We start from the raw sequence: 26,834 nt of genomic DNA on the forward strand, positions 1-26,834 counted from the left end.
TAGAGATTTTTTTACTTAGGATCATTTTGTCTCGATTTTTTTCAAAGTAGGTTACATAAAAAGCCTTATTCATTTGTTTTTAAAGAGAAACTTCCTTCGAATGAAGTAAAAATCATTTTATAACTCATTTTGGATAATATGTCAATAAATCAGAGATTAAGTTTCTTGCCTTGTTAATTTATCTGTACAGAACTAATCGACATCAGTTAAATCATTCCATTTAATACTAAATCACGCTGCTACCAAAATCCTTCCAAATCATTGATATTAGGTTGTCCACAAAACATCCAGCCTGTGACCAGAATCTGTCTAGTCCAGTGATCACAACGTTCTCAGAGACACAGAGAAGTTTCAATTCCTGGTTTTTGCATCTGCTTTTCTAATAGCTGCAAAATGAGAACCGTGAAGGGACAGGGAGACATCAGGCTAGACGAGAAAAAGAGACAAGAAGATAAAGGATTCAGATCACAGAGACATTCACCAGGTCAGCAAAAGCATCCAGTGGTTCATTAGTCAACTGGGGTCTTTTCAGTAAACATCCAGTATTATAATCACCAGAGTAATTCTGTAATAATACCCTCATGAAACGGCTCCTTTCTGATTTCCACAAAATTCAGAAAAATGTTTTTCTTCCATATTAGTCACCTTTACTTTCTAAATGTTTTACCTCTGCCTGCTCACCGAATTCTGCTTCGTATCGACAGCAGATGCTGAAACTTTGAGATCACTTATCAGTTCACGAGTCCCTTTATAGCTCTTTGCTTTTGAAATCACTCAATTCCCTTTGCAGTGGAGAACACTTTTCACCTAAAGAAAAAGGGACATGTGAACATGCGAGGGTTTCTACATTATCAGGCAGGATAAGATTACGGGAATGCGAAATATGTTTTCCGGAGTAGCTGATAGCAGAAAGTAATCTGCCCGCCCCTTTCCCCTTCTCTTTCCTTTTTGCCTTTTTTGTGGTAATAGCTTCTGCACAATCTTAAGTCAGAGTTTTTCATACTACAGGTTCCAGTCGTGAAATCGAGTTACGCGGAGCCACGGCCATTTAGAAATCGAAATAAAATAGAACCGATTAGAAAACAGCAGATTGTCCTGTGTGTAGTGTGGGAGAGGGTTGCTTCATGAAACGTTGGTTTCAGTTGTGTCTGTGTCGACGCGTAAAATGTCTTTCTTACTGAGGGTGAAGGTCAAAAATGTTTGAAAGTCGCTGATCCACGTGAAGAGATATTTTCATTCCACGAGGATTTATTAGACACCTACCACGTGCCTGGTGCAGTGCTAGAGCTTTGGGACACGGCGGCGAATGCATCAGACAATAATCTCTGCCCTCTTGGAGATTCCGTTTTAGCAGCAAGAGAGAAAGAAACAGCAAACGTAATACATGTTAACTCTAAAGAATGTTAGGTAGTAAGTCGTGTGGAAAATATAGAACAAAATAAGGGAGGCCTGGGTACCAAGGAGAGGAGAGGCATTTTTTCTTTTCTTTTTTGGTGGCGCTCACAATCATCTTTATTTCTTTTATGAAATATGTTGTGGTTTCGATCTTTTTATCTCACATTTCTGTAGAGATGTTTGGACAAAATAAATATGCGTTTTTATTAGGCAAGAATCATGTCTGTTAACATTTACCTTTACGGAATATAAAATACCCTAATCCACGGCAAATAGCAAATCGAACAAAGACACATCCCTTCCCCCGCCAGAATCAGAATCAGAGAATGGCGTAACCAGGGCAAGCCAGCTCTAGCCTCAGCTCGGAAGGACACTAGTAATCCTTCTGCCCTATTTCCGAGTCCAGGAAAATGTCCCATACAGCCTCCCTTTGTGATCGTAAGATATCTCCAAAGATTATTCTTTATCACACACACACACTCACACACACACACACAAAAGCTTTGGTCGGATTCATTTACAAAAGTTCATCCAGGAGTGTTAACATACATAAGCCCTTGGCCCTCGGGTAACGAGCACCCCCAAATCCAAAGTTCTGGCTTCTGTCTGGGGATTGCATGAGGCATGGCAGATTGCATTTTCAACAGCCGCTACTATGCCAGAAGGTTTTACTTGTTTGTTATTATTTTGTTTTGTTTTTCAATTGCTCTCACAGTGTCTTCTATTCTGAAGCTACAAACCAAACTCAAGAAATTCATCTCTACACATTTCCTCTGCAGTACCTACACAGTTGGAGAAGTCCTCTGTCTTCCGGGCCCCCAGGAAGTGCTTCTCGAACAGGAAGTAGTCCTCTGTGCGCCCCGTAAGGCCTGCTGGCTGGGAGCAGCAGTGCGAAGTGGGGTGGTGGCGGGGGTGGGGGTGCCTCGTTTGAGAAAGCAGCTTCTGAGCTTGGGCTTAAATGCGGTGAGGGAGCTGGTTGTGTGGGTTTGGTGGAAGGGTGCGGTGGGGAGAACATTCCAGGCTGAGGGAAGAGTCAGAAGACCTCAAGGGCCAACAGCAGGACGGCAGGGCTGGAGGGCAGTGAGTGAGTGAAGAAGTAGGAGGCAGACGAGGCCGGGGCCTGCTTGCTCTGTCTGCCCCATGACCGAAGGCGAAAGTTAAAACCGCAGGGCTTAAACTAGAAAAGAAAAAAGCTGTTTAATCAAATCATAAATGACTTGGTTTTCAGTCACTCCCCCATGTCCTTTCTTTCTCACAAAGTGGCAAAAAAAAACACATTAAACAGCCACACGCAGTTTCTGCCGGAACTCCTCGCAAGAGATTGTCTGGTTTCTTTCATTTTTTTTTCAGAAATGAGAATTGCGAGGGGAGAAATAAAAATCAAAGATCTGAATTGGAAGACACGTTTTCATGACTGTCGTTCGAGTTATCGTGTAATCAGCTCGCTAAGCAAATATTCACTCAGTAGGCAAATTATTATGCAGGGTATCGTGAGGGATGAAATCACGGATAACGACGACACAAGGTTGCAAGCGCGAGGGCCATAGGAAGGGTTTTTTTTAAAATGCAACGGAGATTCAGAGAAAGGGAAGATTCCCTCTTGCTGAGGGAAATCGTCACGCAGGAAGTAGCTTCTAAACTGATATTGAAAGATGGAGAGCTTCCGGGGAGATGGAAAAAGGCATCCCAGGCCGGAAAGCCTGAGACGCCATGGCACAACGTATTTTCCAAAGATAGCACATCCCCCCGCGGTCCTCGATAATGTGACCCTGCCGCGCCTCCTCCCCTTGAGTCCGGGGCCGTGACAGCTCTGGCACAAGTGAAGCCACGTGACACGGAGGCTAAGTCAAAAGTCTCTATCACTCTTTCCTAGTTCTCTTGGGAGGCTCGCTGGGGAGGAGATGGCTTCCACGTAAGGAGTCTGACTAGCCTGAGACCACTGCATCCAGCATCATCTGCCAATCATGCATATGGCGCCATCTCGGACACCCAGCCCCGCAGAAGGTGAATCGACTGCAGCCCGAGGGAAAACTGCCCCGGGGCCAGCCAGTCCCAACTCGGACCCGCAATGTGTAAGCAAAATAAAACAGTTATTTAAATCACTGAGTCTGGGGATATTGCTTAGCAATAGTAAGCGGAACAGAGGTACGTATGTGGGTTAGTGGTTTTTAAAAAGTTAATCATGGTGAGTCTCTAGATGTGGACAAAGGTTAAAGACGTTGGTGACAAGTCGGGACCCAGTCTCCTCTGTTTCAGAAGGCTAAGATGCGGACAAGGGCGGAACTTCCTCTTGGCCTAGACATTCACCAACACACCCCCAGACGTGGGCTGTGCTGTGCTGCAGGCAGCGCCGAGTGACGGGATGAGCGTTGGGGACCGGCGTAGGACAGCCTGGCTCTGGTCCCCGTTCCAGCCCTTGGCAGCTGTAGGAATGTCACCTAAACTCTGAGCCTCTCAAATAATTGCCCACCCCCCATCCCAATACACAAAAGCACTTCGAAAAACTATGAAGCATTATTTGGTGGCGTGGAATTTTAAAAAATGATTTTTAATTAAACAAGTCCATTCATATAGCTTAAAATCAAATAGCACCAAAGGCTCATCACAAAAAACAGTCAGCATCTGCCCACCCCTCGCAAACTCCCGCTCTGCTCCCTGCAGACAACCACAATCAGCTCTTACCTGTTTCTTATAGTACTTCCCATCATGTTCTTAAATAAGGTTTATTCTAAAATTTAATAACGTATCGTGAAATAAAGTTACCTCTTTTGCATCCCCCAAATTTTCTTCCTTTATCCTCTCACCTGTCTGTTCTTATTTACATCATTAATCAGTATTGACATCAAGGTTCTGATATAAATATTATTCGTTACAGAGCCAAATAGGGCACTATAATGTTTCCCCTCTTTTTTTTTAGAGAGAGAGAGCTTTTTATTTTCCCTGGAATAAATAATCGCCTCGTTGTTCAACTTGTGTCATAGTCCGCTTGTGTTTTCATGCTTTCATGAATCTCCAGCATATTCCACCTACTCTGCCATGTCGCTTTTTCACTCTAGAGCTCTCTCTTTTGCTCTAGAACCTTCCACCCTGCAGTTCCATCTGGACCAGATGCTGTCCGGAGCTGCTCTCATCCTAGACTTCGCCTTATTTCTTATAATTGGGAGCCACGCTTTTCCAGGTCCCACCTCTTCCTCTTTATTTGGGGGCATGTACCTTCCATTAGCGTCTTCGGCAAGATGACATTGAAGGAAAAGTTTCTCAGTCCCTACGTAACTGCTTTTGTTGTGCTAGGAACTTGGGAGGTTACTAAAGCTGAAGGCTTGTTTTCTCGTGTTATTGCTTTAATAATCGCCTGCCCTCCACTTCCTTATTCTCTTTCCAGAACTCCTGTTAGTCTGATGTTGGACTTTCGTGCTTGATCTTTTGAATCTTTTTACCCTTTCTTTAATATTTCCATTTCTTTGTTATTTTGTACGACTCTGGGATCATTTCTTTACTTTTCAACCTTTTTGCTAAACATTTTATTTCGACAATCATATTGTTGATATTCAAACACAGTTCAATATTTTCTGATCGTTCCCTTTTCGGTTTGCGTGTGCTTAATTTTCTGCACAATCTGTTTTCCTGGTTTGCTTTTCTGTTTATTTTATTTTCTCTGGTTTATGTTGAGCATTTTCCTTAAATAGCTTGAGGAGTTTACCCAACCACTCATACTTAAAAGAACATAAAAACTGGTCAAAAATTATAGGCATGGGGACGCCTTATAGAGAGCAAGCTTGCCCTGTGTCGATTAGCCAGGAAGCCTGTCATTTTGTTGAGAGACCCATCCCCAGACGTCTGCGGGTGACATCTTTACTTTGGAGCCATTCAAGGTCTTCAGATAGAAAAGAAAATCTTCCCTTTTCTTACCAGAGAGATAGATGCTATCTGCTTACGAGCGACAAGGCTCTGTAGGGGTAATGCGAAGTTTGTAAGTACAATTCCACCTGAACCCCTGTGTCTCATCCCTTGCCCTTCGGTCTCTGCGGCACCCCAAAATTCCACTTCCCTCTCTTTCAATTCTCCAAACAAACTCCAGTCTCAGGCCTGGGAGTGGGGGCAGGGTGTGACATTCCCTATAATTAAGTAGACCATCTAATGATTTGACATAGGCCTGTTTATCTCATCAAATAGAATAAGTTTAAATCAATATCCATGATGTATTTAACAGTGCAGGGTCAAACATCACTTGATCCATATGTTAAGGAGATATATGCTCAAAAATCCACATTCTCCAACATATATCACCATTCGATTTGGGGAAAATCCTTTGTCTGTATGCACCACTCACGCGGGAGGTGACGCCAGGAGGAGGCCACAGCCCTGGCCTTGAACCTCAGATAGATCATGACAGACAAGGCACACTGGACGGTTTGGAGTCATGCTGCTGTCAGATTAGCCAGAGGGTGTAGGTCAGGGGTTGTAAACTCAAAATCCATAGAGAAGATGTGTTTGGCCTTTATCGTGCTTAAAAATATTTTACAGATAATCATTAAAAATCAGAAAATGTCACACAAAACTCTGAGTTTCTAGCTTCTTTTGAAATCAGAGAATCACACCTCATCTCTTCTGACAGGGAGTTATTTGGGGGTGAAAGCTCATCAAAGGCCACACTCCCTTCCCCCCCACCCCCACTTCGCTCAATTCAAACAAAGTGTTTGCCTCTGTTAAGCATTACACCTCGCAGCAGGTTACCCAGCAGATCCCGAATTTATCAAGCAGATATCAACCCACGTGTTACTCTCGGCTTCGTCAGCAGACCTGTGTCCATTTAAATAAAATCCAGGATTACAAACTCTATACAATATGGTAGTTGTGTCATAGGTCCAGGCACTCAAGAATATTTGATTGATTGAACTTATTTACATAAAAGAGAGGTATTTCTAAAATCAGTTTGTTACCCAACATCAGCGACTTGAATGTCCACGTTGCATTCTGAGGTCAGAAATGCTGGTTTTTTCAATTCTCTGACTCTCTTGATCCACTACACCTGTTGGGTCTCCTGAAAAACATCCAGCTCATGTTGCGAGTCTTTCTCAGATTCTCTATCTTGAGGTGTCATTTCAACTACTGTCACCAGCATTTTTGATTCCATCTCCTCTTGCCCTCCCTTAGGATCTGTCCTCACGCTACACCCTTAACCTTGGAGGAGGAAAGTACATCAGGAGTCTGCATACCATTCAAATTCATCTCCAAGGCAGGCCCCGCCAAAGAAGGTACAGTTAATGATCATTTGCAGATATGATCATGCGGTTATGATCAGGGATCGTAGAAAATAAAGTGCAATAATGGACCCATGAACTAATCATATAATGGCTTAATAAATACACCAGGATTGAGGAAGAGGAGATAATGAGGAGGCAATGGATTAATAAAATAAGTCTGCCAAATAAGCCCCCAATAATTTTTTATAATATTGCATAGCTTACTTGGGAACACAGTAGCCATATCTCTGTATGGAATAATTTTGATAATTGACAGACTTTCTCGTGATGCTCTTTAGGTCAAGAAGAAGAAAAGTAAGGATATATAGGAAACTGTTTTATTGGGACTTAAATAATTGGTGCTAAAGGACTGTATTTTTAGATTATTCATTGATTAAACAAAAGCTTATGTTTGCTTATTAAGTGTCAAACACTTAATGATAAATGTTTGAAACATCGATTAATGAAAAGTGTCTACTCGAGAACAAGTGATTTACAATATCCCACCGGTTTACTCATAACCCCATTTCTTTTCTACAGCTTTATCATCAAAAGGATGAAAACTCACAAGGCATTAACGTGAAAATTTGGAAATGTTCCCCAGCTTGGCTCAAAAAGAGTTCTACAGGCTGAAATGCTATAAATATGTGATACAAGTAGTAAAATTAAGTTTTAAATTGATGGTAAAATTATATTTTTTTATTTTTATGCAGCGTCTAACAAAAATTACAGTTCCATGCTCTCCTCTCCCCGGATCCTCTCCCCAGAGGCAATGACCTTTGATCCTTATGACTTTTTCTTTTGAAATTTCACACATCCGTACTACCATACTTTGAACAGTATCACTGGCCACCTGTTATGATAGATGAGGCTTTAGCTCTCTTACAATTAATTTACTTACACAACGGGATTTGGTTCGAATAACTAATATTCAGTACTGACACTATTCTGCCAATATGACTATTACTCACAGCTGGGCATTATAATGTGGTGATTCAGACGTTTTTATTCTTATTTTTGCTTTTCTTGAAGTTAATCATTGCACTGCTTTTTCATTTCCAGTTTTCTTTATGCCTGCGGCTAATTCCTCCCACATTTTCCGACAACCTCTCAGCACAAGCTTCTACAAGGTCACATCAGCGTCCGGTGTTTTTCCTGGAGACACACTTCTGGAATCTTCCTTCCCCACTTGTGGATCGGTCGCTTTTAGGCCTGCTGCACAGCTGGCTTCCTGGGTCTACGGTTTGTCGTCTCGTTCCTGAGCTAGAGCCACTGACATGGCTATCCCGCGTTTTCCTCCTGCTTATCCCCATCACGTTCAATGGAGTTTATCTTCCAATAACTTCCTGATAAAGCGCTCTTAAGAGATTTCTTTTTTGAGACTATCTTCAAATCTCATTATTCTATCCTCATAAATGATAAATATCAAATTCCCGTTGGAAATCCTTTTCACTCCCTTCTTCTGAATGGCATTTCTCATCAGTCTCTGTGGAAAAGGCACCACTCATTCCTCCTACTACAAGGAGCATAATTGACGGTTGTTACTCCTTTAGACGCCCTGAGGCCAAGTTCTCCTGGGCTACTCTCCTATGACTGAATAGGGCAGGGGTACCAGTGCAGACCCCTTCCCGCGAGCCGTGGAACCTTCCCATGGGCAACGTGGGCTCAGGGAGTCCTCACTGGCCCAGATCTTTCCTGGACATATACTGCCAGTGACCCTTTCCTCACCCAGCCCTCCTTCCTGTGCCCTGTCCTCTGCAGGTGTCCCGCATGCTTTGTGGTCTAAAGGCTCCTCTGCCTTCTCTGGCTCCTTCACCTTTACCCCTCACAGTCGTTTCCCTCAATGAATGTCCTGCATGCCTAATAATGCCTTGACATTTACTTCTCAGGAGGCCCAAAGAAACGCAAGTGAGTTTCCGCTTCCCGGAAGGCAAAGAGAATGCCATTCTGAGTGATATTTAGGGCACAGAGTCCCCTGACACAGATGGCGCCCCGACTGCTAAAATTTTTCACCAGCGGTGAAATGATTCGGGCATCCTAATGCCCACAAGAGGGGCATGACCCGCTTCTCGCCGTATTACAGTGAGACCCTAGGGAGAGATCGCGAGAAGCCGAGGGCCTTGAACGAGCAGTCAGATGAGAACCAGAGGGTGTCACCGGTAGCTCCCAGAGAGGCCCTCATCTCCCACCGTGGCAGCCTGGACACGGCTTAGCGTCGGACCTAGGACCCGATAGAGCCACAGAGCTCCACAGATGTCTTGACGCTCGGCCCAGGCAGGTCTGTTGTGCCGAAGTCAGGGTCCTGGCTCAGAAACCGGGAGGTAGTTGCCCTGAGGAGCTGGGCCCTTCAGACCCCTCAGAACCCTTGGGGCTTAGAGAGGTGGCCGTCCCTTCCCTGGTAAGGGACAGCGCTTCCCTAAGCTAAAGAGTTTTCGTGCCTAAAAGGTAGTCAGATGGGCTACAGAGACAGACAGAGAGAGTGGGCCGAAATAAAAAGTCGCAACCCCTTGCTCAGTTCCCACGCAGCCAGTTTTCAGACCTGTAACCCAAAGAGGTTATAGATGGCCAAAGAGGGGGCTGAGTCCACAGAAAGAAGGACCCTACAATTCATCCCATATTCGTTCCAGCTTTCTGTCGCTGTGAAACTAACCACCCCGATTAGGAGGCTCAAATAACAAGGATTTGTTATTTCTCTTGACTTTGTGGGTTATCAGGGCTTAGCCAGGCAGTTCTTTTACGTCACGTACTTTCAAAGAGGTCACTCGGATGGCTGCGTTCAGCTGAGACCTCAGCTCGGGGGGCAAGAATGTCCAAGACAGTCTTCGAACCTCTGAAACCTCTCTCCATAGGGCCTCTCATCTTTCGGGAATCTAGCCCGGGGACCGAAGCTGGCTTTTAAGAAGGAGTGATCTAGAAAGAACGTCCCAATGTGAATGTACTTATCCGGCTTTGGCTTGCATCATACTTGCTGCCGTCCCATTGAACAGCACAGGTCACGTGGTCAAGCCCACAGTCTGCCCAGGAGGCACGTCCATGGGGCATGAATAGTGAGAGGTATAGTTCAAGGGGGGGCCACCGGCATAGACTCTGTTGCACCCCGCTATTCTCTCTTTCTGGAGCTCCCTGTTATTTGAACGTTGGTGCCCTGGCTGGTCCACCCCATTTTCTAACTTCGTTTTCTTATTCTTTCCATCTCTTTCCACTATTAGGTTTTATCGTCTTATTTTCCCAAACTTCCATGATTTTATTTCTGCTATAACGTATTTAAACTCCAAGTGTTCTCCTCCCCGTTTTGTTATATTACCCTATTCTTATTTTCTAGATGCAGTATCTTTTCTTATCTCTTTAAACATTTACTAGGTTTTTAAAATTATTTTTACCGATATATGGACATATAACATTATATTAGTTTTGGGTATACGGCATAATGATTCATATTTGTATATATTGTGAAATGATCACCACCATAAGTCTAATTAACATACACCACCATAGCTATGAATTTTTTTCTCATGATGAGAACTTTTACGATTTACTCTCAGCAATTTCTGAATACACATTACGAAATGATTAACTATGTCACCAAGCTGTACATTACATTGCATGGCTTATTTATTTTATAACTAGAAATTTGTACCTTTTGAGTGGGTCAGCTTTTTTTTTTTAGCTTATTTTTCTTCCTGCATAATCTGTTTCCCGTAAGTTGTATTTTGTGGTTTTTTGTCTGGGTCTCAATCTTCCATGTCAGAGGCATTCATCAGATGTCTGGTGATCCTTGATTATCTCCTCATATTTAAGAATGAGAAACGACTTCGAGCTTCGCTGGAGAGTGATCTGTTTGGGCTATTTGTTGTACAACCTCCAGCATCAGCATCTTAGGTCTTTCCTCTGGAGCCCAGCAATATTCCCTGGGGAAGGCTCTTCCGGTCACTGCCTGGAGAGTGAATGTCACACTGCCACCATTCCGAAACCCTGGCAGGAAGAGAGGGCTGGTGCGGGGTTCAGGAAGTGGGGAGGGCTCCTCAGCTTTCAGTTACGTCTTTTTACTTAATCTTTATTTTCAATATGTGCTCTCCTCGGTCTAAACACCTTCCAAAAAATTAACTTCTCGTTTTCTCTCTGAGTGGAGAGGGGGCAGAGGCCCAGCAGTGAGGACCAGGGGAAGGGATCTAGAAATCTAGTTGTTTCTTAAACAGCTTTCGACAGATTCTCCTCATTTTACACTCTCTCCCTTTCCCCTAGTTCCAGATCTTGCTACTCTCTGAGCCTCTTGAAGATCCTGCAGTCGTGGGATTGGTTCGTGGCTTCTCCTCCCGCCATCTTAACAGTCGGCTTCCCTGGGTCTGCTAAGCCAATAACTCTCCATCTGCGTTTCAGCTTCCGAAATGTTGCAGCTGCTCTGCTCTCCCCATCTTTCCTCCGTCCCCTTCCTTTCTTTCCTCTTTCTCTCCCTTCCTCCTCCCTCTTTCCCTCTTCATTTGAACAGTTTCTTTACCGCAGTTTAATGGGGGTTCGAGAGAGAAAAACAATTAGATGCATATCAATCTGCCATCTTTTCTCAGAAACATTAATTACCATATCCCATTGCAAAAAGAGTACATTCTGCTTATTTTTTTAAAAAAAAAATTAGAAAACCCAGGTAAACAGGAAGAAAAAAATCACCTTTAATCCCACCATCCAGAAATAATTCACCGTTAACATTTTCTGTTTCTCTTTTTACCTCGGGGCGTGTGGGGGGAGTCAGGGAGGGGAGGATGGTGCACATATTATTTCATTCATGCAAAAAATACCTGCGTGCTCCCTCTCTCCAGGCCCTAGAAGGCTCTGGATATGGAATGGAAAGCAAGACAAACGTGGCTCCTAGCATCCCAAAGCCGAGGGCTGCTGGCGGAAGATAAACTAATCATTTCAGGAAATGCGCTAAGAAAGGTACGATGGGATTCTTCGGGAGCAGAAAGCAGAAATATCAAACCTAGACTTGGTGTGTCAGAGAATGGGCCTTGCGGGCGGGGGCCGGGGAGACAGGGGGTAGAGAGAGCCCAGCACAGCAGGAAGACAGTGAAGTGATGACCACTTATTCACACTGATTCCCATGGCAGAGCTACAGAAGAAGCACAATGTAAACGGTGTCTTTCTCTTAACAGCACAGCATGTGCGACTTGGTCATCACCATACGTCAACATTTTTAAAGCCAAATACTATTCCGCTGTACCTGTGTACCCACTGCTCCTTAACCGACCCCCTTAATATATTTAGATTATTTCCTATTTTTAAGCATCACCCAGCATCTGTGTGAACTCTTGGCACATTGAAGATGAAATTTATAAGATTAAAAATTCAAAAATAAATGACAGAAGAAGGTGAGTGGGGAAGTCTGGCTTAACAGCCGTTCACATGGCGAGAAGGTAAAAAGCTCGAGAAGTTTTAGCTGACTACGACCAACTCGAGTCCACGGGGAGGTGACAGTCGAGGTGGCTACCGCAGTCTTGGACGGCATTCATGTAAGTCAGCGTCCAGACCAGAAATGCGGGCCGAACATCTGGGACAGCGAAAATGTTCTCTGCACATCAGCTTTTAAGAGACGCCTTGCAAAATTCCAAGCTTACGTCTGCGGCCTCTTGTCCTTTCCCTACGTGCGCCTCCTGGTGCTTCGGTGGGTCCGTGTACTGACCTGGCAGTGGGAACTGCCACGTGGTTCCCCTGCCCCAACTTGGCACCACTGTCTCCTGGAACTGCGTGACACCCTTCCCACAGTGGGTGCCTGCGCACCAGCCCAACAGCGCGGCCCAGCGCCTGTTTCTGTGAATGAAGTTTTACTGGCACACAGTCCTGGCCACGCATTCACGAGGCTCCTGTGGCTGCTTTCTCGCTGCACGCACAAAACGGGGCAGTTACAACTAACACCGTATGACCCAGGGAGCCTAAAACCTAGCTGTCCGCAGAAAAAGTTTGTCAACCCTGTAATCAGCATGGTCTCCCCTGACTGCTCCCCCACCCCCACTATCCCAAACTCTAACCCACCCCTCTTTTCCCGGGGCCCCACTGGACTTGAAACTTATTTCTCTTAAGACATTTACACATTTTAATGTTAATTGTCTGAGTCTCTCTCTCTCCTACTGATCTCTAAGTGACCTGAGGACAGGGGTCTAAACTTATCTCTCCTTTTGTGGCAACGTGAGATCCATCACCCTAAACTGCCCTCCCTATCCCAGCCCCTTCCAGAGCTATGCAACTCTGCAGGCCCAGAGACAATCCTTTTGTCTTCCTGTGTCTGTGCCGTAGCTTTGCAGTGTAACTGGTCAGAGAGGGGAGAGAAGGACCAGGGGACTGTGTATGTGGGGGAAACAGGACGATGCTGAATCTCTCGTGAAGCCCGAATAGTGTGCTTTTTAGTAAGGAAATAACCGTGCCATGAGTTATGTTTGACCTCAGACAACATCAGGGAGAACATACCTGGGCCCAGAGTGACTGGCCCCTCCCGCCACCGCCCCCACCTTTGCAGAGCCCAATGACAATGACACTGCAGAGGAACTGGGGTCACCAAGGCGGGAAATGTAGGCAGGAAAGGCCCACGCGATGAGGAATACAGAGAGCATGGGGAGTCGTGGAAGGGGAGGGCTCCCCCAAAGGCCACGTGCACTCCCCACCCCCATCCTCCTCTGTGGCTATGGAACCACCCCCTGGACCCTTCCAGAAAGAACCTCTAAATGCTCTTTAGCAGCCTGGAGCCCCAATTCTCTGCAGGGTCCAGAGCTCAGAAACTGGGGGCCCCTCATCCCCAGTCATCTACACCAACCTGCAGCCCTCGTTAAGAATGATGGGACAAAAGCAGGTCCCACAGCCCACCTGAGGCTGCTCGGTGGCTGGGTAAAGTACGACCTGCCCTACTGGGAAGGGAGAGAGGTCAAGGTCTCTGTCTCTTTCCCCACCTCAAGCGTCGGAAGACAAAGAGGCTTTTCAAGGGTCACAGCTGCTTTCTCACCATTCAATGGCACACCTGAAGACTGCGGCGGCCTCTTCAGATATTTGAAAAGCTGTCTCATAAAAAAGCAATTTATTTTATTCTTTGAGATTTAGAAGACAAAGAGACAGCCAGGGGTCAGGCAGGTTTCCCTTTAACATAGAAGATCAAATTGAGTGGGCCACTTGAGTTCTCCTTGCTCCAAGGAGCAGAGCAGAAGCCCGAAGACCCCATGAAGGCCACTCACTGCTAGGGATTTGTCCTCAGGAGAAATTTGACCTGGAATTTCCCTGCTCCCATTCTAATCATCAAAAATGCATCTGTAGACGTGGAAATGTTTGCCCAGCCATAATATTTAAACTTGATGTAAAATCACTGCTTTCAGTTTGAGTATTTTATCAAACTATGCTACTTATTCATGGGTGATGTTCTGACATTCACATTCCACACAATAATGTTATTAATAAAAAATATATTCAGACAGGGGCCACGAAAGTTCGCTAAGTATTTATCTTCAGGTTAGTCGATATATCAAATTATATCAGTCATAAATGTCAGTACTCTTTTAAACATCAAGCTGTGTCCAGAAAAGTTATTTGGTAACACTATGTTTTATGTAAAATAGGTTATTTCAAAATAATTTTAAAACGTTGGTCAAATGCTGCTAAAATGATTGCAAAGTCTTCATTCCATTCAATGCTACAGGTTGCAGATGAAGAAGTTAAATGAGCCAACAATTTCTAAAGCATGTGTCTAATTCCTTTCTTCTAAACAGCTCAAGAGGACCATTTCTCAAATACTTTTGCTTTCATTATTATTATTAACAATAAATTCACATCTCACCTTTGTAGAGCTCTCCACATTTTTCAAAACCTGTTGCCGTAGGTGATTTTGTTTTAATTCTCACAATATATCTGGGACAAAGGCAGTGTGGCAGAGACCACCGGTTGTCCTGAATGATCTCTTCCTACCTGATTTTAACATAACAGAACAAGTCCCAGGCTTCTTATACCACGTGACCGAGCTCTGCCAATAGGTTGTGAGTAGAAAGGATGGGGCGGCCTCCGGGTCAGGCACGTACCAGGCCACATTCTTCTCCTTCCCCTTTCTCTGTGCACTGGATGAGATGGGGATGTTATTTGCCCTGGAAATGTACAAAGGTCATATCCCTATCTAGGCAGGAATTTTGTCCCCATTCTTCCTCACTCTTTAAAACTCCTTCCCAAATATGGCATGAGAAAGCAGACCATAAGTATCCAATTTACAAGAAAGGAGAAGGGCATTATTGAAACAAGTAGAGGTTATTCTATGTCTATATTCTTTCATTAAAAATCGTATTGAATATTTCCTCTGCTCCGAGGGCTGAAATAAGCACAAAAAAAAATTTAAAATAACTATGATATATAGTCTCTGACCTCAAGGAGTCACAAATGAGTAAGTGATCCACTCTGCCTGTTGTTATCACAAAATAGGATATTTGAGTTAAGTCTTTGGAGGATAAATAAGAGTTTACCCCAAGACAGAGGGGAGAAGAGGTCTAGTAATCCTTCCGATTAACTCTCGACCCACAACATATCAAGACGGAGTATATAAAAGGTAGGTTATGCTTATCCATTTCAGTATAGACTGCAAGTGTAACTCTGGAGTGTCCTGAGATTTGATCTGGCAGAATTCAGTGAGAGTGTGTATTTTTATTCACTCGCTCTTTATTTCTTGTCCTCCCAATAGATATGCATTCTATTGTCCTCCTACAGCTAAAATCTCCTTTGTGTCTTAAAAAATAACATTTACTGAAAGAAAGGCACCTTTTGTACAAATTGATCATAATAAAATTCTGGCTTAGAGCAATCACATTGTTTGAAAATTTAAGATGACTCAGAAGACATCTATGTGCAAAAGCCATGACTGACTACATAGACAGGTGACACCGTTGTGCCTTCACTCATTTTGTACTTAAAAAGTGCACACTGACATCATTTGAATGCTTAGTGGTCCGTCTGTCCCCTCTTTTCTTCAACTCAAAATAAACGGCATTGTTAAACATTGTTATGATTTTAAAATAATTTTATTAGTTCTTTTTCTATTCTTTTTCTTGGACTTGACTGTAACCTTCAAAAAATAAAAATAAAACATTGTGTTCAAACAGATATTCAAAGAGGAGTGAGTCAGGCTCTTTGGGAGATATTTTGACTATTTCTGATTAAACACACAATTGAATTCAGTAGCATTCTATAAAATACATTAACTTGCAGCCCAGTTTATTATTCATCCATGTACCAAATACATTTTAGTGAAAGCTGGTACACATAGCATATATAATTTGAGCATGCATCTAGTAAATAAATTGCCTGCACTATCACTTTGGGCATGAAAATTCAACCCATGAACAAAGTCATTTCTAACACCTGCTCCTAAAGCCAGCAGGATCATCCCCTGCCTTCATCCGAAAACTACTTCAGTGTTGCATAGGAAACATATAGTTTTTAATAATTTGGAAATTTTTACAGTGGAGTCATAAATTTGATGATGAACCTTACATTTTTTTACCCAAAATGTCAGATTCTGTCCCATCATGTTTACTGATCTTCCTATCTAGTTAGGATTTGGTTATTTTCTGTCCCATCAGAAAGTGGCTAGAAAGATTGGCACAGAGAGCAGATCCTAGGAGCATCCATTTATAAAGGCAGAGTCAGGCTATTAAATAGCCAGAAGCCATTTAATGAGCACCAACCAAGGACAAGATGGCATGTGGGATAGATGAAGTAAACATGGCTTCCTCATTTAAGCAATCGCCTGACAAGCAGAGTGGTTGCAAGATGGCGAGTAGTTATGTAAAGGAAGAGTGTGGTAAAGGTCATCAGAATGAAGCATTGTGGGGTTCCATAGAAGGAAGAGATGGCTCGCAGGTGTGGGGCTAAAGGGAGCAAATTAGCTGGTTGTTGAAGAAAAGGTGGGATTTTAATGGACAATGGACTTTATCGTGTTCACACATCGCCAGACTATTCATCATGGCACATTGCAGGGAGCGAGGGGAGAGGCAAGGATGTCAGCTAGGAAGCTCTTCCAATCATCCAGGCAGAATCTGTTGGGGGCTTGGACCTGTAGCTGTAGATAGGGGGAGAAGTGGTTGGATTCCGGATACATTTTGAAGGTAGGTGGAGCTGTAGGATTTGTTGATGCAGTGAAACTAAGATGTGAAGGAAAGGGGAGAATTAAGGTTTGGGCTCAACCAACTGCAAGAGCAAAGTCGCCATAAGAGAGATGGGAAAAACAGGAGTTTGCTTTTGGGTGTGTTAAATGTGACATGCCCACCGGACATCTACGTGGACAGGGCAGTCGTCTCTCTGGTTGGAGACTCAAAATTTGGAGTCATCGGGATATAGAGACTATTCAAAGAGGTCGTCACTTGGAGTGAATCTACAGAAGAGGTCCCGGGATGAAGCCCCGGGCACCAATATTTAGAGGCAAGATGAGGAGGAATAAGCAAAGGGGCTGAGAAGGACTCGCCAGTGAGCTGAGCGGAGGAGCGAGAAAGAGCGGGATCCTGGAAGCTAAGTCGAGGAGGTGCGTTAAGACAGAGGAGAGCAGCGGGACGTGAGCGAGGATGTTACCATGTGGCCCGCCCAGCACCGGTCATGTCTGTGCTATAGGCCAGCGCCCAGAGGATGTCTCCTGGCCCCGCCTCCCTAAGTGGAAGAAGTTCTCTTTTCCCACGGGTTCCCCACAGAACCACTGTTGAGACTCCTTGGGAGGTCCGCGGCATCTTCAACTCAGTCCTGGTCTTCTTGGAAACCCGTGGGCAGAACAAACACTCAGAGGCACCACTGGGGCTGGACTCCCAACGACCGGCCCCAATGCCGGTTTTTCAAGGGACATCAAGAATCATCTTTCAAGAGCTGTGAAGGCACAGCAGTCCCTCTTTTAGTCAGAGAGAGAAGGTACGTTCTCCTTCTAGGTTATACTCGGGTGAGCAAAGCAGCCCGTCCTCCCAGGGCTCTCTGCAGGAAAAGCCTCTTTATCCCTCTCTCTCTGGAGTGTGCGCATGTGTGCGTGCGCGCGCGCGCACACACACACACACACACAATCACACACACGCTACTTTTGTCAAGGATTATCCCAGTATTGGCAATCCACAGAAGAACACGGAGACCCCCATTCCGAGCCCCCATTATTCATCCTGCAGTTTGCCTGGCAAACTCCAGGCCATCAGAAAATGCTTCTTAAACCTCTGGGGTGGTTCATGCCTCTTGTCCTCCAGGCCATCAGAAAATGCTTCTTAAACCTCTGGGGTAGTTCAAACTTCCAGTGTCCCCAGGCGGTCTCCTTCCTGGCAGGGGAGGGGTGCTGGCCAGCTTTATCCTTCACCAGCATCAGATCCCCACATGCAAATGAATATGCAAGAGGGTCTCAGTGGTCCCTAACAGCAATATCTAAGCCCTGGCTGAAATGTTTTATTAACAAAACCTGCAGAATGTCTTGTCTTTTCTAATAAGATCAAAGCTTCCCTATCCCCCTCGCCCCAACGCATACACCAAGAATATTGAAAACAGAATGAAAATATCTCATGAAAAAATTAAGACACTGTCTTTGATAATGACAACTTACTTCATAAGATACAAAAATGACTAAATTCCAAACCAAAGACATCTGAAAGCAAAATTAATATTTTACAGCAACTAGCACTTTGCAGCCTCAGCAAAACCAAGGGTCCGCCTGTCAATAATTGCTTATGAATACAAAGTCCACTGCATTTCGGGGCAGAATGGTTAGTGTTTGGCAAATTTTGTGTGTGTGTAAGGATACAAAAAATGTAACCAAAAAGTTAATCAGAGGACTGAGTGGGCCCAAGAATCAAAGCATGTTGACTCTTTAAAGTAGTGGAGCACTAGGACACTCCTGCTATCCCAATTTCTTATCTTAGAAATGAAACGACCATGTAAGTTGCTAAAGTAGCAACTGATGACTTTTGTATGCATAGTGTATTACATGCAAAATCTGAAGTAGCGATTTTTCAGGAGTGGTCTATTAGGTCTTTTAGCTGGTCTGTGAATTTTTATTTTTTATTTTTCTGGTCTGGACTGAAATTTGCTCATGTTTTCTTCCAAAGAGGGCCCAGTTCTTCATACAGGTTTTTTTTTTTTTCTACCAACCATAAATAGGTAGTGCTTAGGGTCTTTTGATTCCTTAAAACGACTGTCAGACTGAAAAAGTTTATTACCGTTGCTCTAAAGTAGCTTAATGATAAGATATATATCAATATGAAGCCACTAAAATTTTTTTTTCAAACCAACCCAACATTCTTTTATGATCTGTGGTAGCAAACAGGTTTTGTGGAGCTGACATACAATCTACCTAGCCATTATCAGATCATTAGCAGCTCAGAGCACTAAGTCAACTCAATAATCCAATACTGTTCTGCCTTGATTATCTATGGCTTCGATTAAAAAGTATGCAGAAGTGGTCTCTGTCTTAAATTTGTTCAAAATACGTGGCAGCTTAATTCTAAATTTAAAAACAGGTCTTCCAGTGGGCCCACAAGTCACCAGAATACAGTATCAAAAGTTATACATTTAAACACTTTTATTAAAATGTTTACACATGTACATAAAATATTCTGTGATACAACACTGTATAAAGTGTACCAACAACTGCCATCACTATAAATGAGCTCTCCAGTTAATGGGACCTAATCTCGAACACTAAGTCAAGGAAAAAAGGAAGAATTATTTGGGAGACACCTTAATCATGGCCTAGCAACACTTTCTGCTGTCAAAATGTGTTCAGCTTTTTTTTTTTTTTTTTTTTTTTTTTACAAGAGTCAGGCTAAGAATGTCTTCCCTGAGGAATCCTTCCAAGTGGAGAGAGTATCGTAGAAATATACTTATTAACACAATCTATCTCACGCTGTAGCTGTTCATGGATTTTTAAGGTTAGCTTTGTTCGAGATTATTTTAGGGGTCTTCAGACCTCTGACAATTAAGTAGGTTGCACAGAAAGAACTACCAAAGACAGTTTCAACCCGCTCTCCAGTAGATGCGATTTCGACACCTTTGCATTTGCTGCAGTGTGAACTTGAGCCACAACAAGGCAGATCTTATTGGATTAACATCGAACTCCTGCCATCTCCACTAACTCTGGCAGACAGTAGCGCTGTCTGCGCGGTTTCCCCACAAACTTGTTTCTTTCATCCACCTTCTTCATTCTCCCGTAGCTACTCGTGACTCCCTCAGCCTTACCTCCGGGGTTCCCTCTGCACCCCGAGAAAGGAGCCCCCTTTCTCACCGGAGAACCGATTCCAATCTCCTTCTGACAAACGGGCTCCAAGGGGCACTCACTCGCCCGCCCACTGCGGGAGTTCGGTTCGCTCCCGTTCCCAACTCCACGCCCTCCGAGTGAAGCGGATGCTGCTCCGTACCCGCCACGACCCCCTGTGCGAATCCTGGGGACCTCACAAATGGCTTCAAATGGAGCCTCGTCTGAGCTGGAGGCTCAGGCAGCCCTCTTGCCCGTGGCGTCTCCAGAGGCCCTGTCCCCGGCGTGGCCCTCCGCCTGGCCCCGCGAACTCACCAGGAGGAGATTGTGCGCCACCAGGTACCCGAGCCGCGCGCTGCCCCGGATGCCGGGGGCCAGGCGCCCGGTGGCGTAGCCGTGCCAGGCCACCACGTAGGGGTTGTCGATGGTGATCCAGTACTTGACCTGGCCGCCGAAGTGGCGGAAGCAGAGCTCGGCGTAGTCCCTGAAATGGTCGGCCAAGGCGCGGTTGGCCCAGCCGCCGTAGGCGTCCTGCAGGCGCTGGGGCAGGTCCCAGTGGTACAGGGTGACCACGGGCTCCACGCCCAGCTCCCGCAGCCGCTGCAGCAGGTGTCCGTAGTAGCGCAGCCCTTCGCGGTTGGGGGCGCCCGCGCTGCCATTGGGGAGCACCCGCGCCCACGAGATGGAGAAGCGGTAGTGGGTGACCCCGAGCTCGCGCAGCCCCTCGGTGTCGCGCAAGACGTTGTTGTAGCTGTCGCTGGCCACGTCCCCAGTCGCGGGCGGGGACTGCGGCGGAAAACCCGACGGCAGGCCGGCCCCCGGGGGGTCCTCCGGGGGCGCGGGGGGCTGGTGGGTGAACGCGTCCCAGATGGACGCGCCCTTGCCGTGCAGCCGCCAGCCGCCCTCCGTCTGGTAGGCGGCGGTGCCCACCGCCCAGAGGAAGCCGTCGGGGAAGGTGTCGTGGAGGAGGCCCGCGGCCTCGGGGGCCGGAGGTCGCGCGAAGCGGGCCCAGGTCTGGGCACCGTCGCCGGGCTCGGCGCGCAGGCGGCGGGCGCCCAGGGCGCACAGCAGCAGCAGCAGCGGCGGCAGCAGCGGCGGCCGCGGGCGCCCGGCCGGGGCGCGGGCGGGCATGCTGCGCGGGAGCGGGGCGCCGGGGCCCTGTGCCGCCCCTTTATGCCCGCGCCCGCCCCCCGCCGCGCGCCCACCCCCGCTTCGCCGGCGGACCCGGCTGGCAATGATTACCCGCGAGCCGGCGCCTCCCCCGCCGGGAACCGCGAGCCGGGGCGCAAAGGGCGAGCGGCGCCCGGGGCGGAGGGAGCGGCGGGCGAGGGGCGTCGGACGGAGGCACCTGCTCCCCCGGCGCCCGGGGGCCGCGGCGGAGGGTGTCCGGGCGCCGAGAGGTCCCCGCGTGCCGCCTTCGCTTGCCCATCCGCGCGCGCTTCTGGTCCGCGGGCGACAGCGGCCCCGGGTCCCGCGCGGGGTCCGTGCCCGCTCTGGCGGAACCGCGGGCCCTGAGCACCTGCTCTCTCTCCTCTCGCCCTCGGAGGTCGAGAAAAGCGTTCGACTGACGTGACCAGAGCCGAGTAGGAACTGGCTGGGGTCGTATTGGGAGCGCAAGGTGGGGAGAGCTGGGTCGCGACTTCGTTTCGAGAGGACTCGGGGCGGACTGTCCTCCAAGTCTTTAGGTAAGATGCTCGGGCAGAGCGCCCTACGCGCACGGGGCGGGACGGCCATCCTCCGTCCCCCCCCTCTCCGCCGCGTAAGTGACTTCAAAGAGATGTGAGGGTGGCCTTGGCACCTTCTTACTCTCCCTCTTACTGTTACCTCTTAACCATTTCCAACCCGTGCCTGTTCTTTAATTAGATATTGCAAGATTAAGTGGTGAGCTTCAAATGGCAGTTGTTGATTGTTCTTTGAGAGATGAGAGAGAGAGAGAGAGAGAGAGAGAGAGAGAGAGAGAGAGAGAGAGAGAGAGAGAGAGAGAAAGAAAGAAAGTAAAAGAAAGAAAGAGAAAGAAAGAAAAAGGAAGAAAGGAAGAAACGAAAGAAAAAGAAAGGTCAAGGTTTCCACTTGAAGTAAATGGCATTCACATTTATTATCCTTTTTCATCCGTTTTAGGAATAATCACACGTTTTAGCTCTCGATTCTGGCTTAGCAAGTAACTTATCTGTGCAAAGTTGCACATGCAGCTGTGCTGGGGGCAGCGGTCCCAGAGTCCCACCCATGTCACCTAGGCTGTGAAGGGAAAGGGGAGGAGGGATTTAGCCCAAGCAACCACTTCCTTTGCAACAAAATACAGTCATGACGTTTTTCCAGTTGCCAGAGCCCTTTTGACAGAAGTTGTGGGGACACGGTGTCCATCTGCATGTGCGCCTACATGAAGCCTGAGCTCCACTGCTGTGATCAGTGGACAAGCCTTGGATCCAGACGCAGCATATGGAGATGCCTGTCTGCTCTGCCACCTCAGAGGCTTGTGAGGCTCGAATGCAATGATGCGCACACAGGTGACTCACACCTGAAAAGCCCAAATGTAAGAGGCTGCTAATATCTTTACCTCCCTTTCTAGTACGTGTGCCTGGGCCCTGGCACACCTGCCCTTGTGTTGAATGACGAAGATCCTCACAGAGGTGCATCCATTCTCATCTAGTGATCATCCGTGGCTGTCTCTTACAAATTTAAAATCAATAAAGTTTTAAATGTTACAGATGAAGGTACTTTTATTAATCCCCTTAAAATGTAAGCATGACAAATTTATTCCAGTACTTTATTAAATATTCCCAACTCCAGCTAGCATATATTATCATGATTAGCAAGACTAAGCCATCAGACTAGAACAAGACATTGCTATTCTGTTACATGTGGCATTTACGTGTTTCATAATCGTGAAATGAAAAAACAATGACACTTGAGCCATTAAAAAAATTATACCACACAACTGCATAGTCACAGTTTCTTCCAGCTAAATTAAAAAGCTTCTGTGTCTGCATGCAGGATCACATTTCCCTTCTAAAGCTAGAGATTGGAGGGCTTGCTGCATTGTAGCTTGTTAAGTTTCAATTAGAAACGCTTCATGGGTCTCATGGAAAATAGCTCAGGCTAAGTGTTCACTTACTGATGTATGGTCTGTTTGCTTAGGGCAGATTGTATCTATTGCTACTTATATTTAACCAACAGTAAAAAAAAAAAAATTTAAGTTTTTGTTGTTACTGTTTTAGAGAAGCAATGAAAAAGAAAGACAAGCTGACTAAATGCTTCCCATTTGAAGTTCATCTCTCTCTGAAGGGGACATATACACCCTAAGCCGGACATCAAAGCTTTCAGCATTTGCAGAGATGTTCCAAGGTGATAGTTAATTCAGCTCAATCAATGATAAAGATTTCAAGATAATTAAACTTTCCTTCCAGAACTCGGTGTTTATCAAGGCTCTGTTCATGGTTATTATGATCTGGACTCTCGAATCGTGACGAACTGCCACTGCCGCTTCTCATTTGTTTGGTTTTATTCTTGCTTTTCACTGCCACCTTCAAAGATCTAAAAGGTGGGTCTCATTCGATGCTTTGTTCTCCCACACGTAAGAGTTTTATTACTTGTTGTGCTTTGAATCTGAAGTTCTTGGTGCAGGAAAGAGAAGGAAATTTTTTAACCTTTGTCATGGTGATGATTTTTAACAACCTAAATTTGGTCATCAAGCTGACACATGCTTGACACAGGCTCTTCTGACCAGTTCTCCTTCTGTGTGTACCCGGGACCCGCACAGGTCTCCCTGGCCAAGACAACAGAACGAGGCTTCTTGACCCACCTGGGCTTGAACACAACCCCAACCTCACGGGTATTCAGCTCACCAACCATGGACAATTCAGCCTCGCTGGAGTCACCAGCAACGCTCCGAGCAACAATCATGGGCAAAGCAACCCTGAGGCGCTTAAGACTTCAAAACATAGGTGGTAGCCCTCAAAGACGAGACTGGAGTCGCGAAACGGGATAAAGAAAGTTGACAAAAATGTTTTTTGTAGTTTATTATATTAAACGTTAACAAAAGACACGTGCTAGCTGTTAAAGGAACTCTGGGCGAGGAGAAATCATCTTGTTTTCAGTGGGTGGGAAAAGTTTCATGGAGAAGATGTGACAATATCTGGGGTTTAAAGAGTACAAGTTGCAAGGGGACCTGGAGGGCAAGGATAATAGAGAAGCAAAACATGGAAGAAAAAAGTGTGTGCAGTGTTTCTGGGGTGGGGGGGGGAGTCTACTCGTGCAAAGACATAGTGGACTGAAAAGGTAGCTAGGGATCAGACATAAAGAATCTTTAATAGGTTTTATCATCATATCGCGTCAGAGCCTCTACCTCCATGGACTCATCAGCACTATCTAGGCACTGTGAAGGCAGCCGTTTAACAAAGTAGACGAAGGACCCCTAGCCTCCTCTTAAACCATTTTCCACTCTTTGCTCCAGCCACACTGCCTCCTGGTCATCCTTGGAAAAAGCTCCGGTTCTTTGACTGGCTGTTTGCCCTCTTTGGAATGCTGTTCCCAAGATTGCCCTGCTTCTCCTCAGTCAGGTCTCAGAGCAAAAGCCACATTCTGAGAACAGCATCTTTTGACCTCTCCATCCAAAGCGGTTACCCCCAATCACTCAGTTATTTTCCACGCAAGGCTTATGACTGTCTCAGCTTATCTCGTTTGTTTACTTTTTTACTTCCTTTATCCTCAGCTAGAATGTAAGTGTCATGAAAACAGGCATCTAGCTTTTTCTTTGCAGTATCTCTGACACCTAGAATAGTGCCTGAATATTGTAGGTGTTCCACTCATATTTGTGGAATGAATGAATGAATGAATGAATGAATGAATTGGTAAGAAACGGCCAAAGCGCGTCATTGAGAATTGTGAAGCCACATCCTAAGTTCTAAAGGAGGCTATGGTTCATTAGTAATATCTTCCCTGAGCACAAGAAAGAGAAGTGGTCACAATAGTGCCTTATTTGACATCCTGCATATGTGCTACGGCAGCCATGTCCCAAGCCTACTCTGCTCAAACCTCAGGTAGGTCTGAAGATACAACAAGAAATAGAACACAAAACGACGTCACTGTGTTTAAGTGCAGACATGCCTCTCTTCCCCTGGTACACCTACTACATGCCTGACAAGCCCGAAAAGATTGAAAAGGCAGTGACATTAGGGTTTGGCCCTTCTCTGACCATTCCACAGAGGTTTTTGGAGCCACTAAATATCAGGTGCACTCTCACGAAAAACTAAGAAGGCACCAGGGATTCATTCCCACCCACTGGTATTCTTGTTCTGCTTAGTTGCCAGCAAAAAAAAAAAAAAAAAGGGCGGCGGGGAGCGATTTATAATCCTAGAGTTGACCTTCAAATCTATAAGGGCCTTTGTGGTCCAGCCCAACTCAGGGGGCTCTGAAAGTTTTTGAGTAGTGGAGTCACAAGGGCGAACAACAAGCTGCCTTGACTCATTTTAAGAAAGGGGCAATATTAATCAACCGATCGATTCATTTGTCGGGAACGCAAACGGAGGGGCAGATCACGGAACCTGGCTGAAAGATCCCTCTGAAAGCAACTATAGGAACCCGGATAATTAGTTAAGGAAAAATGGAAAGAAAAATAAGGGAACGATGCGAGGCGGGCCTAAAAAGACTGGTCAAACATGGGAGGTAAGCGAGAGGGAAAACTAAGTGATGATGTAAATGTGATAAAACAAAAATGATAGCATCTTGGACAAACCTAACTACATCAGGAGGCGTAACTCATTTTCGATGAAAGATGAATTCAGTACTGTCTATGTTCAACTCGAAACGCCCATCAAAGATGAAAGCGAGAATATTAAGCAAATAATTGGACATAATAGTTTCGAAGCACAGAATGCAAACTGGAGAAATAGTGGATAAGGACAGGAGATAAGACGAAGGCATTCAAAACGGAACAACTGAAGCCAAGGGCGGAGCCTTGGCTATGTCTCCATCTATGGGGGAGGTCAGGTGGAAGGCAGGAAGATAGAAAAGAAAGAAAATAAAGTATTTCGGAAAGGAGGAATGATCAAACGATGAGAAAAGACAACTGGTCTAGAAATTAGATCATCTGGCGACGTTGGAGACAGATCTTTTTAAGCTGTAATAGGGGCTTAATCCAGATTACAGTATGAGGACGGCGCTAATGAGAGTCTGTAGGAGGCGAGGAAATGCAGGCCACACTGTCTACTCTTCTGAGAAGTTGGCCAGGAGAAGGAATGAGAAGGGATGGTCATCGGACGGGTTAGCGCAGTTCAGAGAAAATGTTTCGAGACGAGGAACCCTGCACATCCTTGTGCTCAGGGAAAGAATGTTTAAGGGGAAGGAGAATTGGGAGTTTGGGGGGAAATACGAAGCAAGATGGCACCAGCTGACTGGAGACATTTAAGTCCCACCATATTAAACATGGAGAAAGTAAGACCAGATGAACAAAGGGCATGCAGCTGGAAAGCCACACCGGTGAGGAAGGGAGCAAACCAAGCGCATTGCGGGGGTGGACAAAAGCTACTAGAAAGGTGACAAATGGGAGGTCCCTAAAGCCTTCGAGACAATGGCAAATGGTTTCTTAGGAAGCTTCAGCCCCACTGAGCTCTGGACCCTGAGGGCTTGGACCCTGCACCTCTCTGCCCTCACCGCGTCCCACTTCAGAACACTGCTGCTTCCACAGCCCGACACGGACCTGCTGGCCGACTAGAGAGGCTCACATCCAGGAGCGGGGAGCTCGATGTCAGGGGCTCCGGGCACCGAGCTGCTGGGGTCAAGATGCCTCTACTCCCTTTTCTTTCAAAACTATCACCGATACAGCAAGGAGAACAAGAGTCACATCTATTTTCAATGAAACTGAGAGAGGTTAGTACACAGAAAGGAAAGGAAGATGAAGGACTCACTGGTGAGTTGGCGGAGGGAGATATGCATGAGAAGCAAGATGTTTTGCCCGGCATCACTCCAGAAAGGCTCAAAATTTGAGG

At 45.9% G+C, this 26,834-nt stretch overlaps 1 protein-coding gene and 1 long non-coding RNA gene across 2 annotated transcripts in view; one reads left to right on the top strand and one right to left on the bottom strand.

The window, feature by feature from the left end:
• Positions 1-20,982, bottom strand: part of KL (klotho) — a 45,336-nt gene extending 24,354 nt beyond the window's left edge. The window contains exon 1 of the mRNA XM_039873032.1: positions 20,167-20,982. Within this exon, the coding sequence (XP_039728966.1) occupies positions 20,167-20,982 (816 nt within the window). The remainder of the gene's footprint in view (positions 1-20,166) is intronic.
• Positions 20,983-21,160: 178 nt separating this feature from the next.
• Positions 21,161-23,494, top strand: LOC120610635 (uncharacterized). The gene is made up of 3 exons (XR_005654968.1): positions 21,161-21,536; positions 22,168-22,381; positions 23,067-23,494. It is a non-coding gene; the product is annotated as an uncharacterized LOC120610635 (long non-coding RNA).
• Positions 23,495-26,834: the final 3,340 nt, after the last annotated feature.

This window comes from Pteropus medius, unplaced genomic scaffold (genome assembly GCF_902729225.1).
Source record: "Pteropus medius unplaced genomic scaffold, Ma_sr-lr_union100, whole genome shotgun sequence".
NCBI classification, from domain to species: domain Eukaryota; kingdom Metazoa; phylum Chordata; class Mammalia; order Chiroptera; family Pteropodidae; genus Pteropus; species Pteropus medius.